This window comes from Eurosta solidaginis, unplaced genomic scaffold, assembly GCF_040869045.1.
Source record: "Eurosta solidaginis isolate ZX-2024a unplaced genomic scaffold, ASM4086904v1 ctg00001057.1, whole genome shotgun sequence".
NCBI lineage: Eukaryota > Metazoa > Arthropoda > Insecta > Diptera > Tephritidae > Eurosta > Eurosta solidaginis.
The window spans coordinates 349,121-376,596 of NW_027136900.1; the positions used below are offsets into that span (position 1 = coordinate 349,121).

General features: G+C 40.7%; 1 protein-coding gene and 2 pseudogenes across 5 annotated transcripts in view; 2 read left to right on the forward strand and 1 right to left on the reverse strand.

Moving 5' to 3' along the window:
* Nucleotides 1-27,476, reverse strand: part of LOC137235728 (eukaryotic translation initiation factor 4 gamma 3-like) — a 938,449-nt gene that overhangs the window by 320,922 nt on the left and 590,051 nt on the right. For all 5 annotated transcript variants that reach the window (XM_067758596.1, XM_067758597.1, XM_067758595.1 and 2 more), the window contains one exon: nt 11,485-12,780. In XM_067758596.1, the coding sequence (XP_067614697.1) occupies nt 11,485-12,780 (1,296 nt within the window). The remainder of the gene's footprint in view (nt 1-11,484; nt 12,781-27,476) is intronic.
* On the forward strand, nt 20,792-24,975 carry LOC137235727 (uncharacterized; annotated as a pseudogene).
* Nucleotides 23,071-24,737, forward strand: LOC137235730 (probable ATP-dependent RNA helicase Dbp45A; annotated as a pseudogene).

Sequence of the window (27,476 nt, forward strand, 5' to 3'; positions counted from 1 at the left end):
ATATTTTCCGGGTATGACAAAGGTGGAAGGAGATAGGTTGAAGACATGCGCTAAATATTTGAAACCCTCTTTCGCTAGGCTTTTAAGCATCGGCTTGGCTATGCCGTCTGGGCCCACTGCTTTGGATGGTTTAGCGTGACCAATGGCGTCCTCAACCTCTTTAGCGGTGATTGTGATTGGTGACGCGCTGAATTTGTGTTTATGTGCGTGACTGTTGGCCCTCCGTCTATCTTTGTCGACCGTAGAATGCACTATATATTGTCGGCAGAAAGCGCTCGCGCATTTTTTCGCATCCGACAGCACTTTATCGCCAAAGGCGATGGAAACTTTGTCTTTGTGCTTACACAGATTCGAAAGGGACTTTACGGTGGACCAAAGTTTGCCCACACCGGTAGAGAGGTTACAACCTCTTAGGTGCTCCTCCCATTTCGCCCGCTTGTGTTCATCCACAAGCAATCTGATGCGTTGGTTTATATCCCTTATTTGGGGGTCGCCTGGATCAAGCTGTCTTATAAGGTCACGTTCTCTCGCTAAGTTTGCGGCCTCCGCCGGGAAGTGGGCAGAATTTCGGGAATTCTCCCGGCGGGAATGAAACGTGCCGAGGCGGATTCAATGACCTTGCGGAAGGCACGCTCCCCTTAGGGGGCATCAGTCGGGATAGGGAGGGCAGCAAAGAGGTTGTCTGTAAAAGATTTATATTCGTCCCACTTTCCTTTTTTGAAGTTTATGAAAGTGCGTTTTTCTGTGACGATGAAGTCGGCAGTACGCTCGAGCGAAATAAGTATAGGCAGGTGGTCGGATGCCAATGTTACCATCGGCTGCCAGTTGACGCAGTTTACGAGTTCTGCGCTCACGATTGAGATATCTGGCGAACTGTGACAGCTTCCTACCATACGTATAGGGGCGTCTCCGTTTATTGTGCAGAACGTCGTTTCTTCTATTTGATCGGCCAACATCTCACCCCTACTGTCCGCCCGCAAATTTGAATGCCATAGATTGTGATGGGCATTGAAATCGCCTAAGATAATGCGATTGTTGCTAGTGAGTAAGGCGATGATATTAGGGCGGTATCCACTGGGGCAACAGGTGGCAGGAGGGATGTAGATGTTGATGATTTCTAGGTTTGCATCGCCTGACCGGACAGATAGGCCTTGACATTCTAAGACATTGTCCCTGCGGTCGATGCCAGGATCAAATATATAATATTGCACAGAGTGGTGTATGATAACTCGAGTCCGCCTCCATTTCCGCTCTCGCGATCTTTTCTGTGGACATTATACCCAGAGCAGGTCTGCAATACAGATCTTGCTGTGAGCTTAGTCTCTTGAATCCAAGCAATGCGGATGTTGTGCCGCTTCATGAAATCGACTATCTCCGTAATCTTCCCAGTTAGTCCATTACAGTTTAACTGCAGAATTCTGAAGTACATGAGGGGAGACGTCGCCACTCTGGGGGTAAGTGACGGGTGACTGCGCCTGGGTTGAGGAAGGCTAGGACACAATTGCTGTTGTGGTCCTGGGACTGGGCGTCCTTGGGCAAGCATTGGGGTACCCGGATGATTTGGGTTTGCGACCTGGCAACATGGCGCGATGAAACCCGTCGGGGGGTTGCCGTCGCGGAGACCAGAACATCTAGGAAAGTGGCACCACCCAAGGCAGGAGCTGCATTGGGCGGATGTCGCAAACATATATATTCTGTGCTGGCAAACGTAGGGACTACGAGTCTGTTTCCCTGACCTAAACGATTGCTGCCGGAAAAGAGGGGATGAGGAGACGGGACCAGGGGCTGATGTTCAGCATTGCTACCAACTCTACTACGAAGATAGTAGTTATGAGAGGTAGCAGCTGTTTGAGTGGTTAGCGCCGTGGGGCGCGAGCAGCAGCGGGTACTTGTTGTGGCTTGCAGAGCAGCGGGGCTGCTGGCAGGTAGTGGGGGGGGGGGGGGTGCGCTTAGGCGTAGACTACGGGACGCCCTTGGGCGTGAACAGCAAGGAGCCACAAAAGATTTATAAAAGTTACGTGGACGTCGGGTTTTGGGATCAAGCCCAGAACAACCTGTCCGATGCAACCATCCCTTACACGAGACACACTGAACAGAGTATGACCGTCCTAAAAAGATTCTTTTCCGGCAGATGCAGCAAAACCATTTCTCAGGACCGGGGTCAGGAGACGGACCCGGATTGGATTCGATACCTTCCCGGAGCAAGAGAATATGGAGCAGTGCTGCAAGGAGCTGCTGGGAGGATGACAATTTATGGGAGGGACGCAACAAATTACATGGGGTTACACTGAAATGACAATCCTTGGTCGGGAAAAATCCCGAGTCGCTCCGGTACATAGAACCAACTGCCTTGGGAAGCGCTTTGTGGTCCAAGCAGCTCACTACTTCCGGTCCCTTGCGGCCAAGTATCCTCTGGGTAGCATCTGTTTAGTGGTTAGCTAATGTGATAAGTCGATAACCTGGCTAGGCCACTCTGACATACTCCTTTTAACGGCTAGCAGGGGGATCTTTCATCGACAGCGTTTATCCCCCATGAGATGGGGCTATAAACGGGCAGCCACTGTGGGGCGTCTCCGTTTATTGTGCAGAACGTCGTTTCTTCTATTTGAACCGCCAACATCTCACCCCTGCTGTCCGCCCGCAAGTATGAATGCCATAGATCGTGATGGGCATTGAAATCGCCTAAGATAATGCGATTATCGCCAGTGAGTAGGGCTCTGATACTAGGGCGGTATCCACTGGGGCAACAAGTGGAAGGAGGGATGTAGATTTTCGATATCTAGGTTTCCATCGCCTGACCGGACAGATAAGCCGTGACGTTCTAAGACACTGTCCCTGTGGCCGATGTCGGGATCAAATATATTATATTGCACTGAGTTACTTTTCAGTGTAAACCCATTTAATTTGTTGCGTCCCTCCCACAAACTGTCATGATAACGCTTCTAATGAATATTATACTACATAAATATACTGTCATTTTACATCGAATGTGCAGTATTGCTGGGTGATTCACAATAAAGTTATGTTGATACTGTATTATTGCACCGCCGTTATATTTCATATTATGATGAACATTAATTTCTAATGGACCAATTGGACCGTTCTTGTTATTACCACAATTTTTTAAACAAAGTTGCTTGCAGTGCTACCAATATGTAAATAAACTCAAAGGACTTCCGGCAATACATTGAATTTACGTTGTCACATAGATAAAATCCACGGATACAAATTGACCCAGGAGTTGAAAGATACGATGCTCACTGCAAAGCAAAGAAGAATACATAATTACGCCATTAAAAATCAGGACTAGTGATAGAACGGTACGAGTAGTGAGCAGTATCTATACTTTTACAAAAAATACTAGAATATTTTATTCTCGATGCTTTTTACCAAGTACTGATAAAGTAACACTATAACTTGGGAAAAAATTTAGATATTTCCACCAAAACAGCTGCACGAGCTAATCTGACCGCAAGTTATCGTCAATGCGGTAATGCTTCTAACTCCACCTTTCACTCAAAACGAAAAGTATGTGTTTACTGTCCAGAATCACTAAACAATTTTAAAGACAAACCTTTACACTTTAATATATGGTTTCATTGGGCCACTTGAGGGAAGCAACGTCCATTAAAAACAAAAAACGTAATATTTTGAGCGTCGTTTTCATCCAATTGAGCTTTTTCATTCTACAGTGAAATTTTGTAAAATGGAGCTTTTACAGCATTGTCGACAATGTATTGGCATTGAAAATGGTCGCAATCAGATTAAACCCAGCGCCAATGTTCAACACGTTTAATAAATAAGGTGGTGGGTGAAACTTGGGAAGAGATTTAGTTTATTAAGCACGATAGCAATTAAGTACAATTTTGTAAAATGTGTATGGCACCGCACATATTTAGTAAAAAAAACTTTAAGTTTTCCAATGCATAAATCCAAAGGCTCTGATTTGGTTTGCCAATGGTGGAAGTATGGTCCCTGGTATTATCTGAGCGAATTCGGTAGAGAACCCCAACTACTTTTGAAAAAAAAGTTAAATAAAATAAATATAAGGCGCGATAACCTCCGAAGAGATCTAAGGCCGAGCTTCTCTTCCAATTTGCGTCGTGCTCCTCTTGATTTTCCCTACAAATTGGCCGGACGGGACCTACATGATTTTATGCCGACTCCGAACGGCATCTGCAAGGCAGATGAGTTTTCACTGAGTGCTTTTCATGGCAGAAATACACCCGGAGCGCTTGCCGAGGGGCGACCCCGCTTAGAAAAAAAAGTTGCTTAAAAGTTTAATCTTAACCAAATTTGCAATATATTCATGGTTCGTAGCTACAACTTACACGTAGAGGAGTTTAAAAAAATTTAAAATCATCCTGGTCCGCTCCTTTTTAGTTATTTCTGCATAAAAAGTTTAATGCCAAAAGTCGATCAAAAATCAACCCATATTCATGAAATTTTGTAAGAACATAGATTTTATGACAGCAGTTATTGTATAAGTAGCCTTTTACGCAACTTGATATTTGCACATGTTAAGTAAACTACCCTAAGCTCTCATGTCATTAAATGTTCCTGACGTTTCTCTGTATATCTAAATGATGACCTTAAGCGTACTGACGATGAAGACTTCGCAAGCTTCCAAATGGATCTATCTGCCAAGCTATGGAAGGTATCTGAAAATACCTTTCTCCTACTTTAAATTAAAAGTACGTTTTCAATTATAGAAAAACTAAAAAAAAACAATAATTATCACATAAATTATTGTTATAGGCGTTGATCTTGAACCAAGAATAATTAAATCAATAGGCCGATAAATACAAAAATAATTGTTAATAAACCCTAGACCACATGGAACTGTCAAAAATTAATTGGCAGTAAGCAAAAATTCAACATTATCAGTGTCTTTGCAACAGATGGAGCAAGCTGTTAAAAATATAGTTGGTAACGTGGAATAGAAAAAGAAACTTATCAGACAAACAAACCACCCCTGTTTCGCCTAATGGTTAGGGCATCGGGTTAAGAGAGTATAGAAGAGAATAATTAGCAATCTTCGAAATGGATCTATCTGCGCAGATGTGGCAGGTGTCTGAAAGTTTATTTCTTCTATTCCAAACTAAAAAGAAATTTTTCAATTAAAGGAAGAATAAAAAAAAGTTATAAAAAATATATATATTGTAACGAATTTAGGGAAAATCCGCTTATTTTACACCTTCTACCAACGTTCGTATCGCTAAATTGTTGAATAAATAACTCCAATATTCAAGAATGCAAAATGGTCTTTATTAGACTACTTTGAAAATACTTCACAATAACACGTATACTTCGCAACTGATAGCGTGCTTAAATCAAACTGATCGCTGCTTACTCAGCTTTCGCTCCTTTTAAACTCTATGCTGTCTGGTTCGCATACTTCTAGGCGTTTCTTCTTCTAGAATTTACTACTTAGTTACCAGACACATATATGCCTGTGAATTTGTAGTTTATAGTCTCTCGCATAGCCATATGCGTGTGTATATGTGAGTACTGATGATTGCATACTTTTATGAGTATCTCAGATATATGCATGTGTTTGTGCGTATCTCTCCGCTGCTTGTACGTGCATATGTGTAGACATAATGATTGATTTGTTTATGTACATACAAATGACTGCTTAGTATCGGCTTAGAGATGATAGTATCCCTTAGTGTTGCTAATATTCGTCACACTGCCCTCCACCTAAGTCTGATAGTCCCGATCAGACAAATATCTCGATCTAACCGCTGCTAGCATCTCCAAATGAGCAACCCTTCTATTTCGTGGTTTCCCAATGGTTTGTATGCGGTAGATGGTATCACTGATCTTCTTCACAACTTTGTACGGGCCTTCCCAACTGCACCAAACTTTGGATGGAACATCTTTCCGTCGATGAGGGTTATATAGCAGTACCGAATCTCTCTCCAGGAAACCTTCCGCATTATTGTTCTTGTCAAACCTGTGCTTTATGTTACTACTCATTACCCTGATTTGTTCCCTCACACTCTGTAGCTTGACCAATGAACCACTTCGTAGAGCTTGATCTTGACGGATTGACCTTGCATCATCAGTATCGTCTTGATGTTTCACAACCGTAGTGCGCGCTGGATTGAAACCACCCTTGCATTCTTTCTGGGAAATTCTCTCCTTTGTTTTAGTGCGTCCATTAGGATTTGCCAATGCCATTGTTCCTCTCGCAAGTATTTTTGATTTTACTTTGTTTGACCCATTCGTTCCATCAACTTTTGCCCGATCTGCTACCTTTGACTTTTGTGGTCTTTGTCGAACCGCCTCCACCAGTACTCGCTTACTGCTGAACCATTTCTACAAACTGAAGTTGAGTGGTACATGCTGCTTCCTATAGCGCATAATCCTTCTCTGCATATCGATCCTGATGGCAGGGTCAACTAAGAAATCCACTCCCAATATGACTTCATCAACAATCTCTGCCACAACGAATTTATGTAGAATCGTGACCTTTCCAATTAAGACCTCACATACCACTTCTCCTTGGACTTGGTTATACTCGTCAGTGACCGTACGAAATCTTGCTCCAGGTAACGGTTTTACTCTTCTGTTGACCAAGTCAGATCGGATTAAGGAATGAGATGCGACCGTATCTACAGTCAGTACACGTTCTTTGCCATCCCCATTCCCTCTGACGGTAAGACTGCTTGATTTCCTTCCAATTTGCGACACAGATATCAGAGGACATTCAATAGCTGGAGCTAGCTCTCGATCTCTACATCTGACTCGCTCTTGCTTATCCCTTCCAGCTTTGTTATTAATACCACCCATGCTGTTGAAACCACTAGGATCAAGATATCAATGACGTGCAATGTGACCGGGCTTCCCGCATTTGAAGCATTGGATAACTCATTCACTCCGCTTCTGCGATCCTTTCAGCGCCTCCAATATTGTGTTAACCCAGTGTGGCCTATCTAACTCCACACGGCGTGCTTTGAACGCTGGATTACACAGAAGCGATGCTGTTTCCTGAATCAGAGCATGTGTTACCGTTTCTGTGAATGCAGGTTTTGGGTTTGCGTATGCCGCTCGATATCCCGTATTCCATTAATAAAGCTCTGGATTTTTACCCTTTCGGTATATTCCACGGGTGAGTCCGCATTCGCTAAATGTGCCAGCCTTTCATCCGACACAAACTCTTGCAATGTTTCACCAGGCCTCTGGAAGCGGTTCAGTAACTCCATTTGGTATATTTGTCTCCTATGCTCGATTCCGTATCGCCTTTCTAGAGCACCCATCAATGCTTCGTAGTTGTTCCGCTCTCCCTCGGGAATATTCTGTAGGATTTCAGCAGCAGATCCTTTCAATGCTACGAATAGTGCAGCAACTTTATCTTCAGCACTCCAGTTGTTCACTGCTGCGGTCTCCTCAAACTGAATCTTAAATACCTGGAAAGGAACAGAGCCGTCAAAAGATGGAGTTTTTACCTTCGTATTGCTTGCTGAAACAACTGGGCGATTTAGTTGCAGCTCCTGTATACGGCCTTTTAAAGCATCTACCTCAGCCTCGATTTTATTCTCAAACTGCATTATTTTTGCATCCTGTGCTTCCAGCTTTGATGTTACCTTCCTGTGCTTCTAACTGCGAGGACATTTGTGTCACCTGCAATGATAAGCGCTCCTCTTGTGCTTCCATCTTAGATGTAATCTGTGTCAACATTTCTGAAATACGCGTTTCTTGTGCTTCAATCTTCGATGTTATGCGTGTATCCTGTGATTCCATCTTGGATGTTATTTGCGACGACATTTCTGAATGGGTGCCTCCTGTGTTTCCAATTGTGATGCCATATATGTCTTCTGTTCTGCCAGTTGAGATGACACTGTCGATGTTTGAGCAGATATTGCAGCCAAAATCGTGTTCAAGTTTGTGCTCGTAACTGTTTGTGATGTTTGCGATGTTTCGTTTTTCTCTTAAATTTTTGTTGTTGTGTCTTCCCCATCAAGATGAAAGACATCATCGTCCACATTAATTCCTTCCGACTCCATAGCGTCTCGTAGCCGTGCTTGAAGTTCGATCTTATTGCCGGTTTTATTCAATCCAAGGTTCTCCAACTCCTTTTTCGGTTGCTGGATCCTTAATTTACATAACTTTGCCATGTCCAAATTGTATTCGCAATCTTAGGAATTTATTCAAAAATTCTCTTCTGACACCAATTGTAACGAATATAGGGAAACTCCGCTTATTTTACACCTTCAACCAACGTTCGTATTGCTAAATTGGTGAATAAATAACTCCATTATTCAATAATGCAAAATGGTCTTTATTAGACTACTTTGAAAATACTTCACAATAACACTTATACTTCGCAACTGATAGCGTGCTTAAATCAAACTGATCGCTGCTTACTCAGCTTTCGCTCCTTTTATACTCTCTGCTCTCTCGTTCGCATACTTCTAGGCGTTTCTTCTTCTAGAATTTACTACTTAGTTACCAGATACATATATGCATGTGAATTTGTAGTTTATAGTCTCTCGCACAGCCATATGCGTGTGTATATGTGAGTACTGATGATTGCATACTTTTGTGAGTATATCAGATATATGCATGTGTTTGTGCGTATCTCTCCGCGGCTTGTATGTACATATGTGTAGACATAATGATTGATTTGTTTATGTACATACAAGTGACTGCTTAGTATCGGCTTAGAGATGATAGTATCCCTTAGTGTTGCTAATATTCGTCACAATATGTAGTTTAGTATTTTTTTTGTTTTTGTATCATTTATATGTATATTGAAGCTTGCTCCGTAGACGTCCCAACTATATTTTGCGAAATTAAGAGAAGTCGAGAGGAGCACATGATCGACCAAGCGGGAAAGGTAGGTCCAAGCGCGAGGCTGTAAAGTGTCGAAGATTATGCGTAGGTCTTACAACCTTAGACTACCAAAGTTGCTTTAATCATTAAAAATAGAGGACTGTAGACGTTTTGTGCTCGTACCCTGCGCTTGTCAGGCAAAGATAAAAGCTATTAGGAGTAATTTAGCTGCCAGATCTAGAAGCAGAAAGTGGCATACGTCCTAGAAAGCTTCTAATATTTGCCAAGAGAACGGAGTTCTGGTTTTTCAGTTTTTGTAATGTAATGTGTAATGTTAAACGGCGGCACCCCTTAAGAGAGCTCCTCAGGAGGCCAACAATTCTGCCAGTGAGATACTTGTATTACTTTAAAGTTTTAAAAATATTTTTCATAAGGTGGTGTTATATGCACAGCATGAGGTCGGAGACCTATAGTCTTAGGATAAACTCCCACGATACCGTTTATGTTTATATTGAAGCTCCCTCACGAACCACACATCCCAGAAAATTTTACACAACATTATCTTCACTACTTGCTGATATTCGCGCACTAAGAAATTTTTATAATTTTATGAAAAATGTAAAATTCTTTCTCTTAAACCTGTTGAACAATGAAATTGAATCTTTGCAACGGGCGAATAGCCAACATATACAAACACTTTGCTTATTACTTTGCATATATGTAAAACTCATATATTGCTAATAGAAAATGCTCACAATGTGTTTTGAATTCGAAATCAAAACAAGATAGCCTATAAAATGTTTGTGATTGTAGCAGCACAAGTGTGACAAGAAAAAATTTAAATTTAGGTACATTCGATTATTGAATACAAAAACAAAAACTTTTAAACAGCAATATATCGGCACTCTGATGTTTGAGAATGTACCTAGCGTTTTGTAGCAATATAGGATTATTACATATATGTTACTTTGTATATACTTAGGTATATTGTAGTTTTAGTTATTTTAGCTCCAAGAGGAACAATTTTTATAATTAGTACTCCATCTTAAATTTTAGTCATATTTTTATTTCGTTATTCTTTCATTTTCACATGTTTTAATAAGTTATTTATTAGTCATCTTACTGTATTATTAATTTTAAGAGATGGCATTTTCCACTATGTTACGCTTAACATATAAAATGTCTTATCTTTTCCTGTGACGAAGGTTTATGTTATAATTATACTGTATCCATACCATTATTTGTAACTGTAACTTCTGATAATACAATAAAAATGATCAATAAAGAATGAATGAATAAATGTATAATAGCAGCACAAGCTGAGGAATAATCAATAAGTATGATTTTAAATAAAAAATTCATTAGAATACGAATATGATTTTAAATAAAGAATCAATTAGAATTCAGTAGAATATAAATACCCCTAACGGGTTAGGGGGTTGGCATATACCCGCAGTAGATATGCCTGTGGTAAGAGGCGACTAAAATAACAAATAGATTCAAGTGGTTGTGTAGCGCAACCCTTTCAGGTTTCCAGCGCAATATGTAGCTTCTCCAAACCTAATTTTCAACCGCACCTATCCGTGGCGTATCCTGTTTCTTTAACAGCCGAGGCTCTGGTGACCCCGAGCTCCTCATGGATCTAGGGGGTGGCAGGGCGGGATGGCCTAGAAAGTCACATGTGGTCATAACAAATCGTTACCGAGATGGTCGGGCTTGGTACCGGAACGTACCGGATCTGCATACGGTAAAGGACCATCAACATCGATAACACTCCCCAAGGCCTTCGGGTAGTGTCTTTACCGCTACAACAACAACAAAAACAACAACATGATTTTAAATATAGGAAGCGAAGTACGGGAGTAATTTAATTGTAAAGTACTACTACCAAAGTAGTGCTATAAATGAATATTTAGGTTATTTATTCAGCGATTCGAATCATAACATAAGCTGCAGAGTAATCAAGAACTTCCCTAAATTAACTACAATATATTGAAATAAGATTTGAAGGAAACGGGAGGTCCCTGGCTTTGCCTTCGTATCTTGTCTGTGATATACAGGAGAGGGAATAATACAGTTGTAATAATTCGCAAGTTTTTCCGAAAAAGTGAAGTAACGTCTTAACACACTTCCAAATTATGTAGCGTGGCAGTGCAACAAATCCGGCTTAACTTTCATGAGCGATAAATAGGAAATTCATTGAAAAATAGAACGTTATTTGGAATTATTGCGAATCACGCTTAGTTAAATAGTTTAAGATATATGAGCACAACAATGTACGATTGTAGCGGGCAGTGAAAAATTTTGGCCATATAATTACTTTCCATGAATAATTTATTAAGTTATTTTATTTTAATACTAGGAGAGCATTTCAACCAACTATTTTTATTTACTGTTTAGTTTAGTAACTGCGCTACTAAACAAAGTCGATGTTATCATATATTAATCTAATTTAAATAAAAGTTGAAGCTGTGCACATATAATTACTTTACTTTACTTTACGGAGGTACATAAAGGCAATTACTTTAGTAAAGCTCTGGAAGATTATTAACTGCCGATAAAAAAAAGATAAATTTGAAATGAAAAATGTTTTATTTGAAATGAAACAAGTTTTATTAGACTTACGAAAAGTTTCGTTTGACCTGAAAATGCTATGAAGTGTGAAAATATTAGTTTGCAAATATGTGGTATACATATATTTACCTCTCATACTGCCACGTCCATGTACACTCGACATTGAAGCCTGTTTATTTCCATAGCTGTCCCCAGCCGAAGCACATATAATGGCACTGCGTTTATTATTTAACGGGCTCACCATTGACTGAATACGCTTAGAATTACGGACAAATGATGGCAACAAATTTGGTGTTGGTAATATTGACACAATATTTACATCGGGTTGCCGGCGTGATGCTTTCGAATCTCTTAATAACAGAAGTTGTTCCCTGTCGTATTGTTTTTTTCCTGTCACGTTTTCCGGCGACCACTGGCCTTCATTGTAACTAATCAGATATTGTTGGAGTTCTGACACGCTACTTCCTTTTCTAGGAGGAATAAATACATTTTTCATTGGTACTATATCAGTAATACCCGTTTTATTATGAATATGGCTGGTCCCATTTTCGGTTTCAGAATAACCAATTAAATCTACAGTCTCTTTAGATTCCTTCTCTGCTGGCGGGGTGACTCTTGAATCGGTTGTAGAACTAATAATAGTACAAACTGAACTTGAACTAGTTTTAGATGTTTGTTGCGATTGAGAATTTATCTCACTAGAACATTGCATGTGTTCCTGGTTTTCAGAAACAGTTTCATCATACTCATTTACAGCATCTATATTATGTTTCATGTATTGCCCTTTACATGGTTCGACCTGCTGATATCCAATTCCATTTAACGATATCGGAAGATCTATGCTTATATTCCGTCTTTCTTTGTCACCTTTTGATTCCTCGCATACCAAATATTGATTACTCGAAGTCTCATCAGCATATGTTAGGAAAGTCGTATCCCCTTTTGTGACGCTATTAATCCTTGTCGAAGAATCCGAAGTACTCACATTTTGGTTCCCATCTACTTTGCCGGTCGATTTATTTAAATATTCTTTCAGCTCCGAGGTTACAATTTTGGAATGGGGCACATTATGCACTTTTGAGGAAATTACAGGCATATTATTACTTCCCAAATGCATCGATAATTCCGAGATTAGTTTTTCCTCAATTGAATTCGTGTTGCTTATTGCCGCTATAGTTTCATGTGAGAGACAATCCTTCTCTTGTGCCTGTTGATTTTGCAGTTTTGATATTTCATTTACCTCCGCTAAAATTAGCGCGTCGGGTTTAACGCTCTTACCGTCTTCTGTTTGTTGACTAGTAAGAGAGTTTGGTACTTCTTTTGTTCCGGAGACGTTGGTCGGCTTAAAAGCTTGTGCACTTTCCCCAACAACTTTTTCCGGCTGGTGCACAAATTTGCTGCTTAGGTTATCACTGGGTCGGCTTGCTATAATAATAAATAAAACAATATTAGTAATGAATGTTACGCCTCGTTGTCGCAATAAAACAATACTTTTAAAAAAAAGTGTAATAAATTTTACTAACCAGTATTAAGTTAGCAATAAATATTGTGTGATTCAATACGTATTTGTTTTTTGAATCCGCTTAAATTCTTTTGTGTTCGGCAAGCTTAAATTACCCTACCCGCGATATTTTTTATAAGACAAGTGTAATAATTTTGTACCTTTTCGTTTTTTGATTCAGTTTAAATTTGTCTGTGGTTGCACCAGCTTAAACAACCCGCGATATTTTGTACAAAACAAGTGTAACAAATTTAATGACTATCAAAAGTTAAACTAAAAGCAAGTTAGCCCAGATCGCGATATTTAACAAAAAAGAAAAAGTGTTATAAATTTTATTTACCCGAAATTAAAAAGTATTACATATTGAGTAATTTAGCTTAAACTTAAACAAGCAGATCCCGCGATATTTTTTGAAAGAAAAGTGTAATAAATTCAAGTAACCTAAAAATTAAGTTGAACTTAAGCTAGCTTAAGCCGCGAATTTTTTAAAATACGTTTATAATAAATTTAAGTGACCCGTATTAAATGAGCATTAAATATTTTGTAAAATAGCGCATCGTTCGCTTTTTGTTCGGTTTAATGTTTTTTATAGTTGGGCCAGATTAAGCCTAAGGTAGCCCTTCCAAATATATTTTTTAAACAAGTAAGGGTGTCTAAGTTCGGGTGTATCTCAGCGTGAGGTTCTATTGTACAGTTCATTGCAGATAACATACTTTTTCGAATGTTATTATAAGGGATTTATTTTTTTAAGCTCTAAAAATGTGGTGTAATGCTTGATCGGAATAGGGGCATGGCACCGCCCATTAAACAAAATGTTTCCCAATTTCCTCTTACAATACAACTTGGTACATCATTGAAACATCATTGATACAAAACTATTTTTCGCTATGATATAGCTTATTATTCTAGTTTACGACCCTTCTAAACATCCTTTATATATAAAAGCGGGCGTGGTCTTTAACCGATCCTATTTTACTAGAAATATTTCTTGCTATAAGGAAAATATGTGCACCCAGTCTTATTACGATCCGTTAATTTTTCTTCGGTCCTACGCCCATTTTCAAAAATTTAAATTTTTTGGCTTTTTCGTGTTATAATTCTACTTGGGAAATGTAACACCAATGATATAAAGCTCTTTTTTGCAAAGATATAGCTTATTTTATTCATCCACGACCATTTTGAAAATCTTTTATATAAAAGTAGGCGTGGTTCTTAACCGACTCCTCTAATTTTTCTCTAAGCACTCCTTTATTACTCTGTCGAATTCTATTTTAATAGGTTTAACGGTTTTTGATTTATGATTAATAATATTTATATGTTTTTATCTTGAATAGTGTGTTCAATTTTACTTAAGATTTTTTAAGAATTGATGAGCTTAACACCATTAATGATAATTGTTATTCAATTATTATTTTTGGTTTTATTGGGAAAAACTGAAAAGAAGGAAACATTTACTGGCATATTGCGATCGTACCATTTCGAAAACCGCCAGGCAGTTTCGTAATGTTTATTTATTTCAACAGGTTTCACCGGGAATGATTAGGCGATTGTATTTTCAGCAGTTTGACCGCGGTTCGATAAAACTGAAATAAGCCAAGAAAGCAAATAAAATACAACAGCCCAATGGTTAGGCGATTGTGATTTCAGCAGTTTGACCGCGGTTCGATTCCCGGTGAAACCTGTTGAAATAAACAAACATTACGAAATTGCCTGACGATGATCACGTGGCGGTTTTCGAAATGGTACCATCGCAATATGCCAGTAAATGTTTCCTTCTTTTCAGTTTTTCCCAATAAAACCAAAAATAATAATTGAATAACAATTATCATTTATCGATGTTAAGCTCATTAATTCTTAAAAAATCTTAAGTAGAATTGAACACACAATTAAACATACAAACATATAACTATATAAAACTGAGTACGCGTTTAAATATAGTACACAAACAATATTCTGCAATGAAGAGGAGTGGTACAATACCAATAACAAAATGCACGGCTAGTACAAATTAATGTAGAGACAGAATGTCTCAAATTGTGCGAGAGTGTGAAAATGGGATAAAACTGAAATAAGCTAAGAAAGCAAATACAAAACAATAGGCCAATTGTTAGGCGATTGTAATTTCAGCAGTTTGACCGCGGTTCGATTCCCGGTGAAACCTGTTGAAATAAATAAACATTACGAAATTGCCTGACGATGATGACGTGCGGTTTTCGAAATGGTACCACAGCAATATGCCAGTAAATGTTTCCTTCTTTTCAGTTTTTCCCAATAAAACCAAAAATAATAATTGAATAACAATTATAATTTATCGGTGTTAAGCTCATTAATTCTTAAAAAATCTTAAGTAAGATTGAACACACCATTAAACATACAAACATATAACTGTATACAACTGAGCACGAATTTAAATATAGTACACAAACAATATTCTGCAATGAAGAGGAGTGGTACAATACCAATAACAAAAAGCAAAACTAGTACAAATTAATGTAGAGACAGAATGTCTCAAATTGTGCGAGAGCGTGAAAATGGAATAAAACTGAAATAAGCCAAGAAAGCAAATACAACACAATAGGCCAATGGTTAGGCAATTGTGATTTCAGCAGTTTGACTACGGTTCGATTCCCGGTGAAACCTGTTGAAATAAATAAACATTACGAAATTGCCTGACGATGATGACGTGGCGGTTTTCGAAATGGTACCATCGCAGTATGCCAGTAAATGTTTCCTTCTTTTCAGTTTTCCCCAATAAAAGCTCATTAATTTTTAAAAAATCCTAAGTAGAATTGAACACACAATTAAACATAAAAACATATCTATATATATAAAAATGAAAGTTTGTATGTATGTCATCGATAAACTCAAAAACTACTGGACCGATTATTATGAAAATTGGTATATATATGTATTTTTCCACGAGGAAGGTTTGTATAATGAGTGCTTTGATACCGAGTGACTAGGATCTCGAAATATAGCCCAAAACATGGACCCGGGTAACTCCAGGAAGTGTTTGTACAATATAGGTATCAAATGGAAGCTGTTCATGAGTACTTTAATACTGGTTTTTTTTTGTCCCCTGGGTGATTAGGGTCTCGAGATAAAGGACAAAACGTGGACCCGGGCAGCTGTTGACAAGTGCCTTAGTACAGGGTAGTTTTCATACCTATTGGTGACTAGGGCTCGAGATATAGACCAAAACGTGGACCCGGGCACCCCTAGGATGTGTTTATACAATATGGATATCAAATGAAAGCTGTTGATGAGTGCCTTAGTACAGGGTAGTTTTCATACCTATTGGTGACTAGGGTCTCGAGATATAGGCCAAAACGTGGACCCGGATACCCCGAGACAATGTTTAATTAAATGCTGATTAAAACAGAACAAGTTTGAAGGCAGATATGTGTAACAAAGTTTTACATCATCTGCGTACATAAAAGCTCGAAAATGCAAGATAACCTTTGGTAAGTCGTTAATGAACAGGGTAAAGAGTAATGGACCCAAATGGCTACCCTGGGGCACGCCAGAAGTTACATCAAACGACTTTGAAAGATTGTTGTTGAATGAGTCCTATTTTCAAGATAACTTGAAATCAAACTTAATAAAGGCGCTGGAAAACCCAGAAGATCAAGTTTGTGAACTAAGAGCTCGTGATTAACAGAGTCCAATGCTTTACTAAAGTCGGTGTAAATTACAACTGTTTGTTTGCAATCTAAAAAACCATTCATAACAAAAGATGTAAATTTAAGCAAGTTGGTAGTTGTTGATCTCCGATTCACAAAACCATGTTGACAAGGTGATATTAAAGAGCTACACATGTATTGAAGCTGGTATGTAATTATCTGCTCAAAAGTTTTAGGGATAGCTGAGAGCTTAGCTATGCCTCTGTAGTTCTCAATATTAGACCTACTACCTTTTTTATAAAATAAAATAAATGTAAGGCGCGATAACCTCCGAAGAGATCTAAGGCCGAGCTTCTCTTCCAATTTGCGTCGTGCTCCTCTTAATTTTCTCTACAAATTGGTCGGACGGGACCTACATGTTTTATGCCGACTCCGAACGGCATCTGCAAAGCAGATGAGTTTTCACTGAGAGCTTTTCATGGCAGAAATACACCCGGAGTGCTTGCCAAACACTGCCGAGGGGCGACCCCGCTTAGAAAAATTTTCTTCTAATTGAAAAATCTTATTTCTAAAATTTTGATGTTGCTTTGCCCGGGAGTTGAACCCAGGGCATACGGTGTGATAGGCGGAGCACGCTACCATCACACCACGGTGGCCGCCCACTACCTTTTTTATGCAAAGGTTTAATAAACGATTATTTCCAAATAGATGGGAATGATGCGGATTCCAGACCCCAGCGGGTTAGGGGGGGTCAGAATATACCCGCGGTAGGTATGCCTGTCGTAAGAGGCGACTAAAATACCAGATTCAAGGGGCTGTGTAGCGCAACCCTGCAGGTTGCCAGCGCAACATATAGCTTCTCCAAACCCAATTGTCAACCTCACCTATCCGCGGCGAATCCTGTTTCACTAACAGACGAGGCTCTGGCGACCCTAAGCTCCTTATGGAACTTGGGGTTGGGGAGGGAGGGGATGGCCTGAAGGTTTAATGTGGCCACATAAATCGTTCCCGAGATGGTCGGGCCAGCACCTTAATGGTGCTGTGGTACCGGAGCGTACCGGATCTGTATCCGGCAAAGGACCATCACATCGATAACACTCCCCAAAGCCTTCGGGGAGCAACCTTATCGCTACAACAACAACAACAACATGCGGATTCCAGAGACAGTTTAAATAATTTAAAGTTAGGCTCAGCTAAGCTGACAGCAGAGTACTTAAGTACACAACCAGGAGCACCATCTGGACCCGGTGAAGATATCGGTTTCAATGCAAGAAGATTATTAAGAACAGTATCTTTATCAATAAATGGGTTTAAAATATTATTAGAACTTTCCAAGCAATATGGATAAACATTAGACTGGACACATTGGGATGAATAGGTTGATTTAAAGAATTCAGCAAATAAAATCTGCGATTTCGTGATCAGAATTTGCGTTTTTGGACCCATAAATAAAAGTATATGGGAAACCAGAAGTTTTTCTTTTGGAATTAACAAATCTGTAGAAACGTTTCGGATTATTAGTAAATTGGAATTTGCAGCACGATAAGTAGCCTTTATAACACTGCTGGTTAAGACGATGAAAATTGGAGCGCGCCACTAAATATTTAGAAAAATCAATAGCTTTACCAGATCTTTTGAAACGCTTATAGAGTCTAGATTTAATATTATCAAGTCTTAATAGTTGCCTTGAGAACCAAGGTGGTTTACCCGTGGTGGTACTGGAATAACGAAGAGGGATACAGCTTTCAAAGAAAGCATCAAGAGAGCTATAAAACAAGAAAGTCGGTGTTTCAACGTCTGTACACGCATAAAAACTCGACCAGTCATGGGCAGAAATCAATTTATTGAGCTCACTAAAATTCGTTTTTGAAAAACATCTCGAACGGGGTCGGGAATTCGGCTTAGAAACATCGAGCATCACAGGTTGAACAACATCCAGTACTATTGTTGCGGGGGGAATGTGGCGCCCAGGTCGTGGGGCGCGATCGCACGCAAATAAAAAAGAGATAAAAGAAAGAGTTAGAAACGAGTAGTCACAAATTTATTCACTTTATAAACAATGGGATTGAAGTGTTATCTGTATGAGATAGGATAATTAATTCACAAACCACTTCGAAATTCCAAATTACAAAATGATGAGTTGTAAATATTAATAATATGATGACCGCAAATTGTTAGCTAAATTACAGTTCAAAATCGAAATATTGGTGGCTGATTGCCAGACAATTGCCAAGTGCAAATTCTAATGTTAAAATCGCAATTATTAAAAAGAATCACAATAGCAAAGTGCGATTATAGCGTAAATTATATGCACAAACTGTGAAAAGATACGTAATATGATAACTCACCTGTGAGATAGCTGCTGGCTCGTGAACGTTCCAAAATAGAAAAGAAAGATTTAAAAACGAAAAAGGTCCGCACCACCTGCCGATAGCCAACCAATGCCAACTTTCGTCGAGTTTTTCCCCTTTGAAGTTAGCGCTCGGCAGGGGTGGGCCGTTACCGGTAAGTAATAATATTGCCAAAAAATGTGCATTAGGGTGGTAGCGAATATTTAGGCTGGTGGCCTAAACATGTCGGCCCCCTTACGGCGAGCAACTCGAAAGAGCAAAACAAAAAAAAAAAAACTGGTGAGTACGCCAGCAACCTTCCCAAGGCAGGATAAACTAAATAAATTAAAACTATGATATGTATGTATAGTTGGATCGTAAGTACGATCTCCGGCGAACATCCGTGCTCGCAGTAATGCATCCTCGCTGAACTGTGGATGAAAAAGAAAAGCGTTAGTATTCAAGTACGTGGGGTTGCTTGGTTTAAAATGCACCTTGTGGTATAATTAAAGTTTTTTATAGGGGGTGGGCTCCGGACACGACGAGGCCGAAAATTGTGGCTTGGGTGAGGAGCCCGCCGACAGTTGACGTGGGTGTGCCTCCGACCATAATACTGGCGTAGACGTCGGCGCCCAAAGTGAGCAACACTGGGGACGATCGGTAAAATGTCGGATCGGCCAGCTTCATGAACTGGAATGGGGCCGCTACCGACGGGTCCAGATTTGCCGTGGGGTTTAACCTGGCATAGTTCGATATTACGGTGGCTTGGGTCGTGATCTTTCCCGCTACCCCATACTTCCCTCGAAGAACGACGGTGCACCTCGAAAGACGTGCGGTATTGTTACGCTCCAGGTGTAGATCCTTGCACAGATTGGCATCGATAATGCTGGTGGGAGCGCAGGCATCTAACAGGGCGCGGACCAGGTGTAAACGGCCTCCTGCCTCAATTCGGACTATGGCTGTCGGCGCGATGGCGATCAATGCTCGAGTTATAGTCGGTGCCGCTAAATTGTCCCGGAGTCTACCACTCCTGAAGCCAGTGGGCGTTTGTTGTTGCCTCACGAGAGCTCGATGGTTGTTGCGCATCTTATTAGGGGCCGCCCTCCCAGTGAACTGTCGTGACGAGCGGGACGGACGCGGTTCCGCGTCGTCACGCTGGTTACCAGTAGGGCGGTGCGATGGGCGGAAAGGACGTGTCTCCGCGCCATCCCCGATTTGTAAGCGCGCGAAAGCGCCGTGCATAGGCGAGCGGTTCTCGGGTCTCTCATGACGTAATGGGGGCCGGAATCGCGGCGTTTCCAAGCTGCCCGATTGGGCTACCTCTGCTGCATTGGCCAGCCTCTCTTCTTCCTCGACTTGCTGGGCCCATGATTTAGTTTGCTCCGTGACATGGATGGAGAGGACCCCATCCGAGCTCGCATCGTCGTCGTTGTGCTTGCTTTGAGGTGGCGACGGCTGATCCTCGTCCATATGTAGCGTCGTGTGATGTGGTTTACTGCAACGTCGGCATCGGTCTTGGCTGGGGCAGATTTCCAGGCGGTGGAACGGGGATAGGCAGTTGGGACAATAGCGGTGCATGAGTATTGCACGTAGTCGCTCCTCAGTCGACATACCACGGTAAATTGGGCACAATCGCACTCCGTGCGGTTTGGTGCACAGACGGCGAGCGATGGTGAACGCATTTGGGCGTGCCTCGGTTTTGGAGCGTTTGAATGCAAATCCAGGCATGTCTGGAAATGGTAGCGTTTAGTAATATCGCTGCATAGGTTGGTTGGGTGGCTAATTGCCGGAGACCCGGGGTCGATTCTGGCTGACCTATTGGTTGGCGTACTCGGGATAAGGGTTCATTTGGGATGAATAATCTGGTTAGGTTATTCTGCCGAGGTAGTGACGTGTAGTGGTTGAACCCACTGTTAGGTTTAGTAAACTTTGATTGACATACGCCTAAAATGACCTTTCGTTTTGAAAATAGTTTCATCAGAATGAAATTGCTGATATTGAAAGCCACCAATAGTAAGATTAAGAATTATTAAATATAGACTTAGGGCAAACTATATTTTTTGGTGTTTGCCTAAGGCAGGCAATACGCGAAAATATACGGTATATCACGGTAAACTCGTGCGTTGTCACGGCTCCTTGTAATTGCCTTCCAAAAATTTGGTCACAAAACTTACCCACTCCCATGCAAATGTGACTATGAATATAACCTATGAATGACTGTGAAATGACTAGTCAAATGACGTCGTGCAGATAAAATGTGCGACTGATGTAAAGAGGCCTTTATTCGCTGTCTGGGAACACTCTTTGTGTTGATTTGGGCCATGTTATGTGAATTCTCACAACTTGTGATGTGTTTGTTGAATTCAACACATCCTGGCGGAAATAGACTACGCTATCGAGTGTGGTAATTTGTAGAGCTGTCAGCTGCTCACGCTTCCAATCGTTGGAATGAGACAGCTGTGCGGTGCTGCCCATTGCAGTGTAATGTACATAATGGTCATGTCATGCAATCATTTAGGGACAGCTCGCGTCTGAGTCTTGACGCGACATCAACGCTGATAATTATTTCTGGAAATTTTCATTTTTTTTGTTTTGGGTTTTCCCATAACGTTGATTTTGTTGAATTACTATTTCGTAAAAACATTCTGACCCTTCCTTTAATTATTTTATCAATCTTAAAGATTGTATTGAAATCTCCCATTAGCTCTTCCACCGTTAAGTGTACGCTACTAAACAACGTTGAAAGGCTTGGAAATTTTACGGTCTTAAAATTCGAAGTTATTTCTTTATAGTTCACGAAACAGTCTAAACTAAGTTGGAGTTTAGAAGAAAACTTAACTTTTCCTAATAAAAATAATAATGGAAACTGATTTAAGGAAAATACCTATTTTGCTTATTTTTTTTTCATGTTTTTTTTTTGTTTTGATAAAAGGAAGCCCATGATACAAACCAGAGAGCGCCTTCTTGTTTAGGTCTATATTTTCGCGATTATATATGTATTCTGATTTTTGTTCACATGCTAACGCTCGGGTGTGTTGGATCTCATGGATCCGAGTTGTGATACCCTTTGGATCGCGCGCAATGTGCTTACTGCGTAAAAAAAGGCATCGAGTGGCACCCTTGTTTCGTTCATTCAAAATGACATTCATTCATGGAAATGAGTATAGATACATTTTGAATGAATTTTCACTATGAAGAAAAACTTGTGTGATGGATAAGTATGCAGGTACCGTTCCTTTTTTATAATTTTATAAATTTACTAATTTTATTCTTTTATTTCATTTCAGGCACTCTTTTTGTTTCATTTCAGATACAGATTAATGAAAAGTTGGATACAATGAAAGCGATTGCGTGGGATTTCCAAACTTCTTCAGTTATGGCAAACACAGAGTCAGCAATGACATAACTGGACATCCCAGACAAGTCGGAAAGCGACAAAACTTTATTAAGTAATTGGAATACGAGGTTTACTCATTGCGGACCCAACCCCTGTTCCACATTGCGGATTAACCTCTTCATCATCATCCTCTTACGACTCCGCAGGCGATTCAGTCGCTGAAGAAAATAGTAGCACTAGTAGCGGAGAAGAGGAATCGACTTCTGAGAATTTTGCTGCTATTGAGATGATGAAGCTCCAACAAATCTTAGTTTTGCAAAACAAAATTGATTTGGTAAAAGAGAGCCAAGCTAAAGAGCAATACGAGGAAATAACAAATTTTTGCAGGGCACAAATGGAAATGGACCACTTTCACGCAAACATGCGTTAAAAATAGTTTCAATATTAGCTGAATGGGGTTCAATGCCTCGTGCAAAAATCAATGAATTTGAAAATGATGCACGCTTCTTGCGCATCTGTCGTGTTTTAGGGCGTACAGGGGCAAATAGGGCTGGTGCTGCGACCAATGACACAAATAACTCGAAGCGTATATCAGGGTTTCGCACAGATGATCTCAATACTGTGCTGGGGGTTGCTGGAGATGACGAAGCAGCTAAGTTAATTGCTAGCATAAGTTCGACACAAATGGTAAAAGTGATGAGCACTTTGGCGCAACGTAAAACGACGTAGCACAACACTTTTGCGCTCGCTTGTTTTCAATATAAGTAGTACAACAGATCAGCTGGATTTAAAGCAGTGTGCTGATGTATTATATGCAATGGGCACCCTAAACGTTCAGGATTCTGTGCCGGCAGCGAAAGTTTGTGCTGATATACAAGCGGTGCTAAATAAAAACTCTGAAGGGTCTGCATTCTCAGCTGTTGAATCGTAGGCAAGTTTGTTTACTTTTTTACTAAATAACATTTAATTTTAAAAATGTTAAAAAAGGATACTAGTCCTTTTGCCATCTTGGGGCTGAGGCCATGGCTAACAAAGCAGTTAAAAAAATTGGGCTTCAAAACTGCAACTCCCATACAACAAAATTGTATTCCAGTCATACTTGAGGGTAGAGACTGCATTGGAGCAGCCAAAACGGGAGCTGGTAAAACATTCGCATTTGCATTACCCATACTTGAAAAACTTAGCGAAGAACCGACAAGTCATTTCGCACTAGTGCTTATACCGACGCATGAACTTGCTTATCAGATTTCGGAACAATTTCTTGTTGCCGGTCAACCGATGGGGGTGCGCGTCTGCGTCGCATCTGATCAGTAATCAAATGATCGAAAGCCAAAAACTTATGCAACGTCCTCACATTGTTGTTGCAATGCCAGGGCGGTTAGCAGATCACCTAACTGGTTGTGATACATTTTCGTTTGATAATCTCAAATATTTAGTAGTGGATGAAGCAGATCGTATGTTAAATGGTGATTTTGATGAAATATTAGCAATAATTGAACGTTGTCTGCCGAAAGAGAGGCAAAATTTATTCTTCTCGGCGACAATGAAGGATTTCATTAACGAATCTAGTATATTTCCCATAGCAAAATATTGCTTTGAATGGTCAGATGATTCTGCAGTAGCAACAGTGGAAACACTTGACCAGCGTTATTTGTTGTGCGCAGATTATGATCGTGATATGGTATTAATGGAAGCGTTGCGCAAATTTCATGAAGAGTACCATAATGCAAATGTTATAATTTTCACTACTACAAAGAAGTACTGTCAGCTCCTCTCTCTGACTCTTAATAATATGGGCATTGAGAATGCTTGCTTACATGGTTTTATGCGACAAAAGGAACTTGTTGCCTCATTAAATCGTTTTAAATCCAATCATGTGCGTACTCTCATCGCCACAGATGTAGCTGCACGTGGCTTGGATATACCTAGTGTACAATTAGTTATGAATCATCGCCTACCACGTACACCCAAAGAATATATACATCGTGTTGGTCGCACTGCACGTGCAGGGCGCAAAGGAATTGCGATTTCTATTTTTAGATTTCCACATGACCTGGAATTACTGGGAGAAATTGAAGCAGCAATTAATACGAAATTAACAGAGCATCCAATCGATCAACGCATGGTGGAGCGCATTTTTATGCAAGTAAATGTAACACGCCGTGAATCCGAAATAAAATTAGATAACAACGATTTCGATGAACGTGCGCAAAATTATAGGCGCAAGCAATGGATATTAGAGGGTAAAGATCCAGACGCAATGGAGCAAGCTTTTCTCAAAAAGCAACGAGATAAAATACGTGCAGCTCGTCAATTACGAAAGCAGCGTCAAAAGGAATGGGCCGAGAAGGAGCCAGAATTAATACAAGATACACGATTTAAAAGTGTGGATGCTTTGCGATTCAAGCGTAAAAAATCAAAACCATTTAAGAACAGCGAAGCTGATAAGGCTGCAAGCAAAGGCAAACAGCACAAATTAGCTGCTAAATCAAAGGTGATTAACAAAAGCAAATTGAGTGAGAACTCTTGAGCTGAAATTAAATGCGACAAATTAGCATTAAAATAGTCAAAAAGAAATTAATTTTAATAATTCTTTGAACATAGTTATTATAAATGCCCGTTTCAGGCAAGCGTTCACGAAGAGAAGGAATATCCTACAATTAGTGGCCTAAATAAAACGTTGAAAGGTATGCTGTTGTCGGATCCATTTTAACTAGTTTGGGCATAATGAGGTATCGAGATTTGGATATAATGGAAGCGCTTACGCAATGGACATGCAAATCTTTGGTGGTCAAACTATACAGCCTATATTGGACAGCAACCCGTTGATTGGAATCAATTTATGATGGTAAGTAGGCAGTAACGATAGTTAAATCACCTTAATTTCAAATCCGTTAATTTAAAGGTGAAACAACGTTTAACAAAAACAGCTGCTTCAAATGCTACTACAGCCAAAAAACCACAGGAACCTGCAGAACCTGCGCACACCTAACGGAGGATGGCAGAACCTGCGCAAAAATAACGGAGTTTGATACGCAAACAGATTTAAAAGGTATGATGTTAAACGATATTACCTTACGGTAATAAAATATTAGATGTTTTAAGACAAAATTGTGATTATTGATTCACTGGTATGCTGTGGCAGATAGTGGATCTGCAGTAGGGTTCTGTTGGCCTCGTTCGGGGTGAAAGAGAGCGGGGTTAAGTGGTTTGTTGGCTTCGTTCGGGGTGAACGAGAGCTGGGTTATGGGATTTGTTGGCCTCGTTCGGGGTGAACGAGAGCTGGGTTACGGAGTTTGTTAGAACGGTTGGGAGTTACAGATCTTCCACACCCTCACTGGGGGGTGGTAGTAGGACCAATTTCGTGATTGGTCTGGTGGTTTGTCCCCTTGCCGTATCCAGTTCGACGACTCGAACTCGGATATCGGGGCCATAATGAAGGTTGGCTATCCGACCTAGTCTCCATTCATTAGGGGGCAGATTATCCTCCTTAATGACGACTAGGTCTCCCTGTTTAAGGTTTGATTGTGGATGCTTCCACTTAACGCGCTTCTGCAATTCGATGAGATACTCCGTTTTCCACCGTTTGCAGAAGGTTTGATGCAGCGCCTTGAGTTTTTCCCATCGAATGTATGTATGTATGTATAGTTGAATCGTATGTATGTATGTATAGACGAAAGAACGTGTATTACGGGAGTCCCTGTCGTGAAGACTTACCTCCGGTGTAAAACACAGATCAATGTCCGTTGATCTTCGGCCCAACAAGTTGGTACCAATGCGGTGAGCTGGGGTGTTCAAGTCAACCAGCCTTGGTTTGGCCGAGGAGGACTATCCATCCTCCTCTTCCATTTTCGGGTAATGGCACCCGGTTGCACGGCAACTCCACCGCGAGTTCCGTGCTTGCCTCAAGGTCCCTCTTTCATTGATTTTGATATCTCGGTATCTGGTTAACAAGTTAACCAGATTGAGATATTTAACGGCGGCGCTTGGTTTTGCTTAGATGTTGCTTAAAGGGCCGCACTACGTTGACAAACAAAGTGAGCTTGGCATCCAATTATGCTCCGTCTTCAAAGCCAAACACCATCACAATTTAAATCAAGGGATGTGACCAACCTTTTCCGCACACAGACCTGTGAGTGCCGAGTGCCCGCCTCAACAATGCCCCTCGACATCGCTTGAGGCCACACTACGTTGACAAACATTGTGTGCCATATTGTCTACTATTGGCTTCCATTTTCGCTACTAATTTCGCTCCAATTTCCACTCAATTACACAACAATTATGCACCGATTTGCCTCCAAATACACTACTACCACAATTAAGGGATGTGGCCAACCTTTTCCGCTCACAGACCTGTAAGTACCGAGTACCTGCCCCAGCAACATCTTTGCATTGCAGTCCGCCACACTGCAGTGATTTGACAACGTCAAATCTTGCCACATATAGGGTGTGGCCATCCACACAGCGAACGCCTCCTATTCGCTTACGCAGTCTAAAGCAGCCTCAAACATCTCAAAAGACGAGATGAGCACCGGCCCACTCGTACAATTATCGATTGTTTTTTGGCTGACGATAGACATGCGCTCTTACACCATCTTTCGTCAACTATTTTTCAGCATTTTGTCACAATTTAAGGGATGTGACCAACCTATCATCTGCCCCTCAGGGTCAGCTTCTCAATGAAATTGGGACCGCCGTGGCAAGCATGAGACCGAATTCCCTTGGGTCTGGGTCCCCAAGGGAAAACGAGTCTACTCCGAGCGTGTGTCATAAGTGAACTCTATTTGAAACCACAGCCACCGCGATGCTCCCACAAGGGGGCCATCCCAGGACAGGAGGTGAGACCTGAGTACAAAGCATCGTTCGATGCAGTGCACCAGATCACACTGGCTACTCCTGCTCCCGCGGTAGCAGTTTTTATAAAGACCTTGCCTAGGGTCCCACAGGGTGATACACCGCGTCCACCCTGCTATCTTTTGAGTAAAACACCTTACTCATGGATTGGGTACCCATGGTATTATGGTCGCCTTTTACGACCGGTATACCTACCGTGGGCATATTCTAACCCCTAACCCACAGAGGGGTATGTATGTATAGTTGGATCGTAAGTACGATCTCCGGCGAACATCCGGCTCGAAGGACCAATGTTGCGGGGGGAATGTGGCGCCCAGGTCGTGGGGCGCGATCGCACGCAAATAAAAAAGAGATAAAAGAAAGAGTTAGAAACGAGTAGTCACAAATTTATTCACTTTATAAACAATGGGATTGAAGTGTGATCTGTATGAGATAGGATAATTAATTCACAAACCACTTCGAAATTCCAAATTACA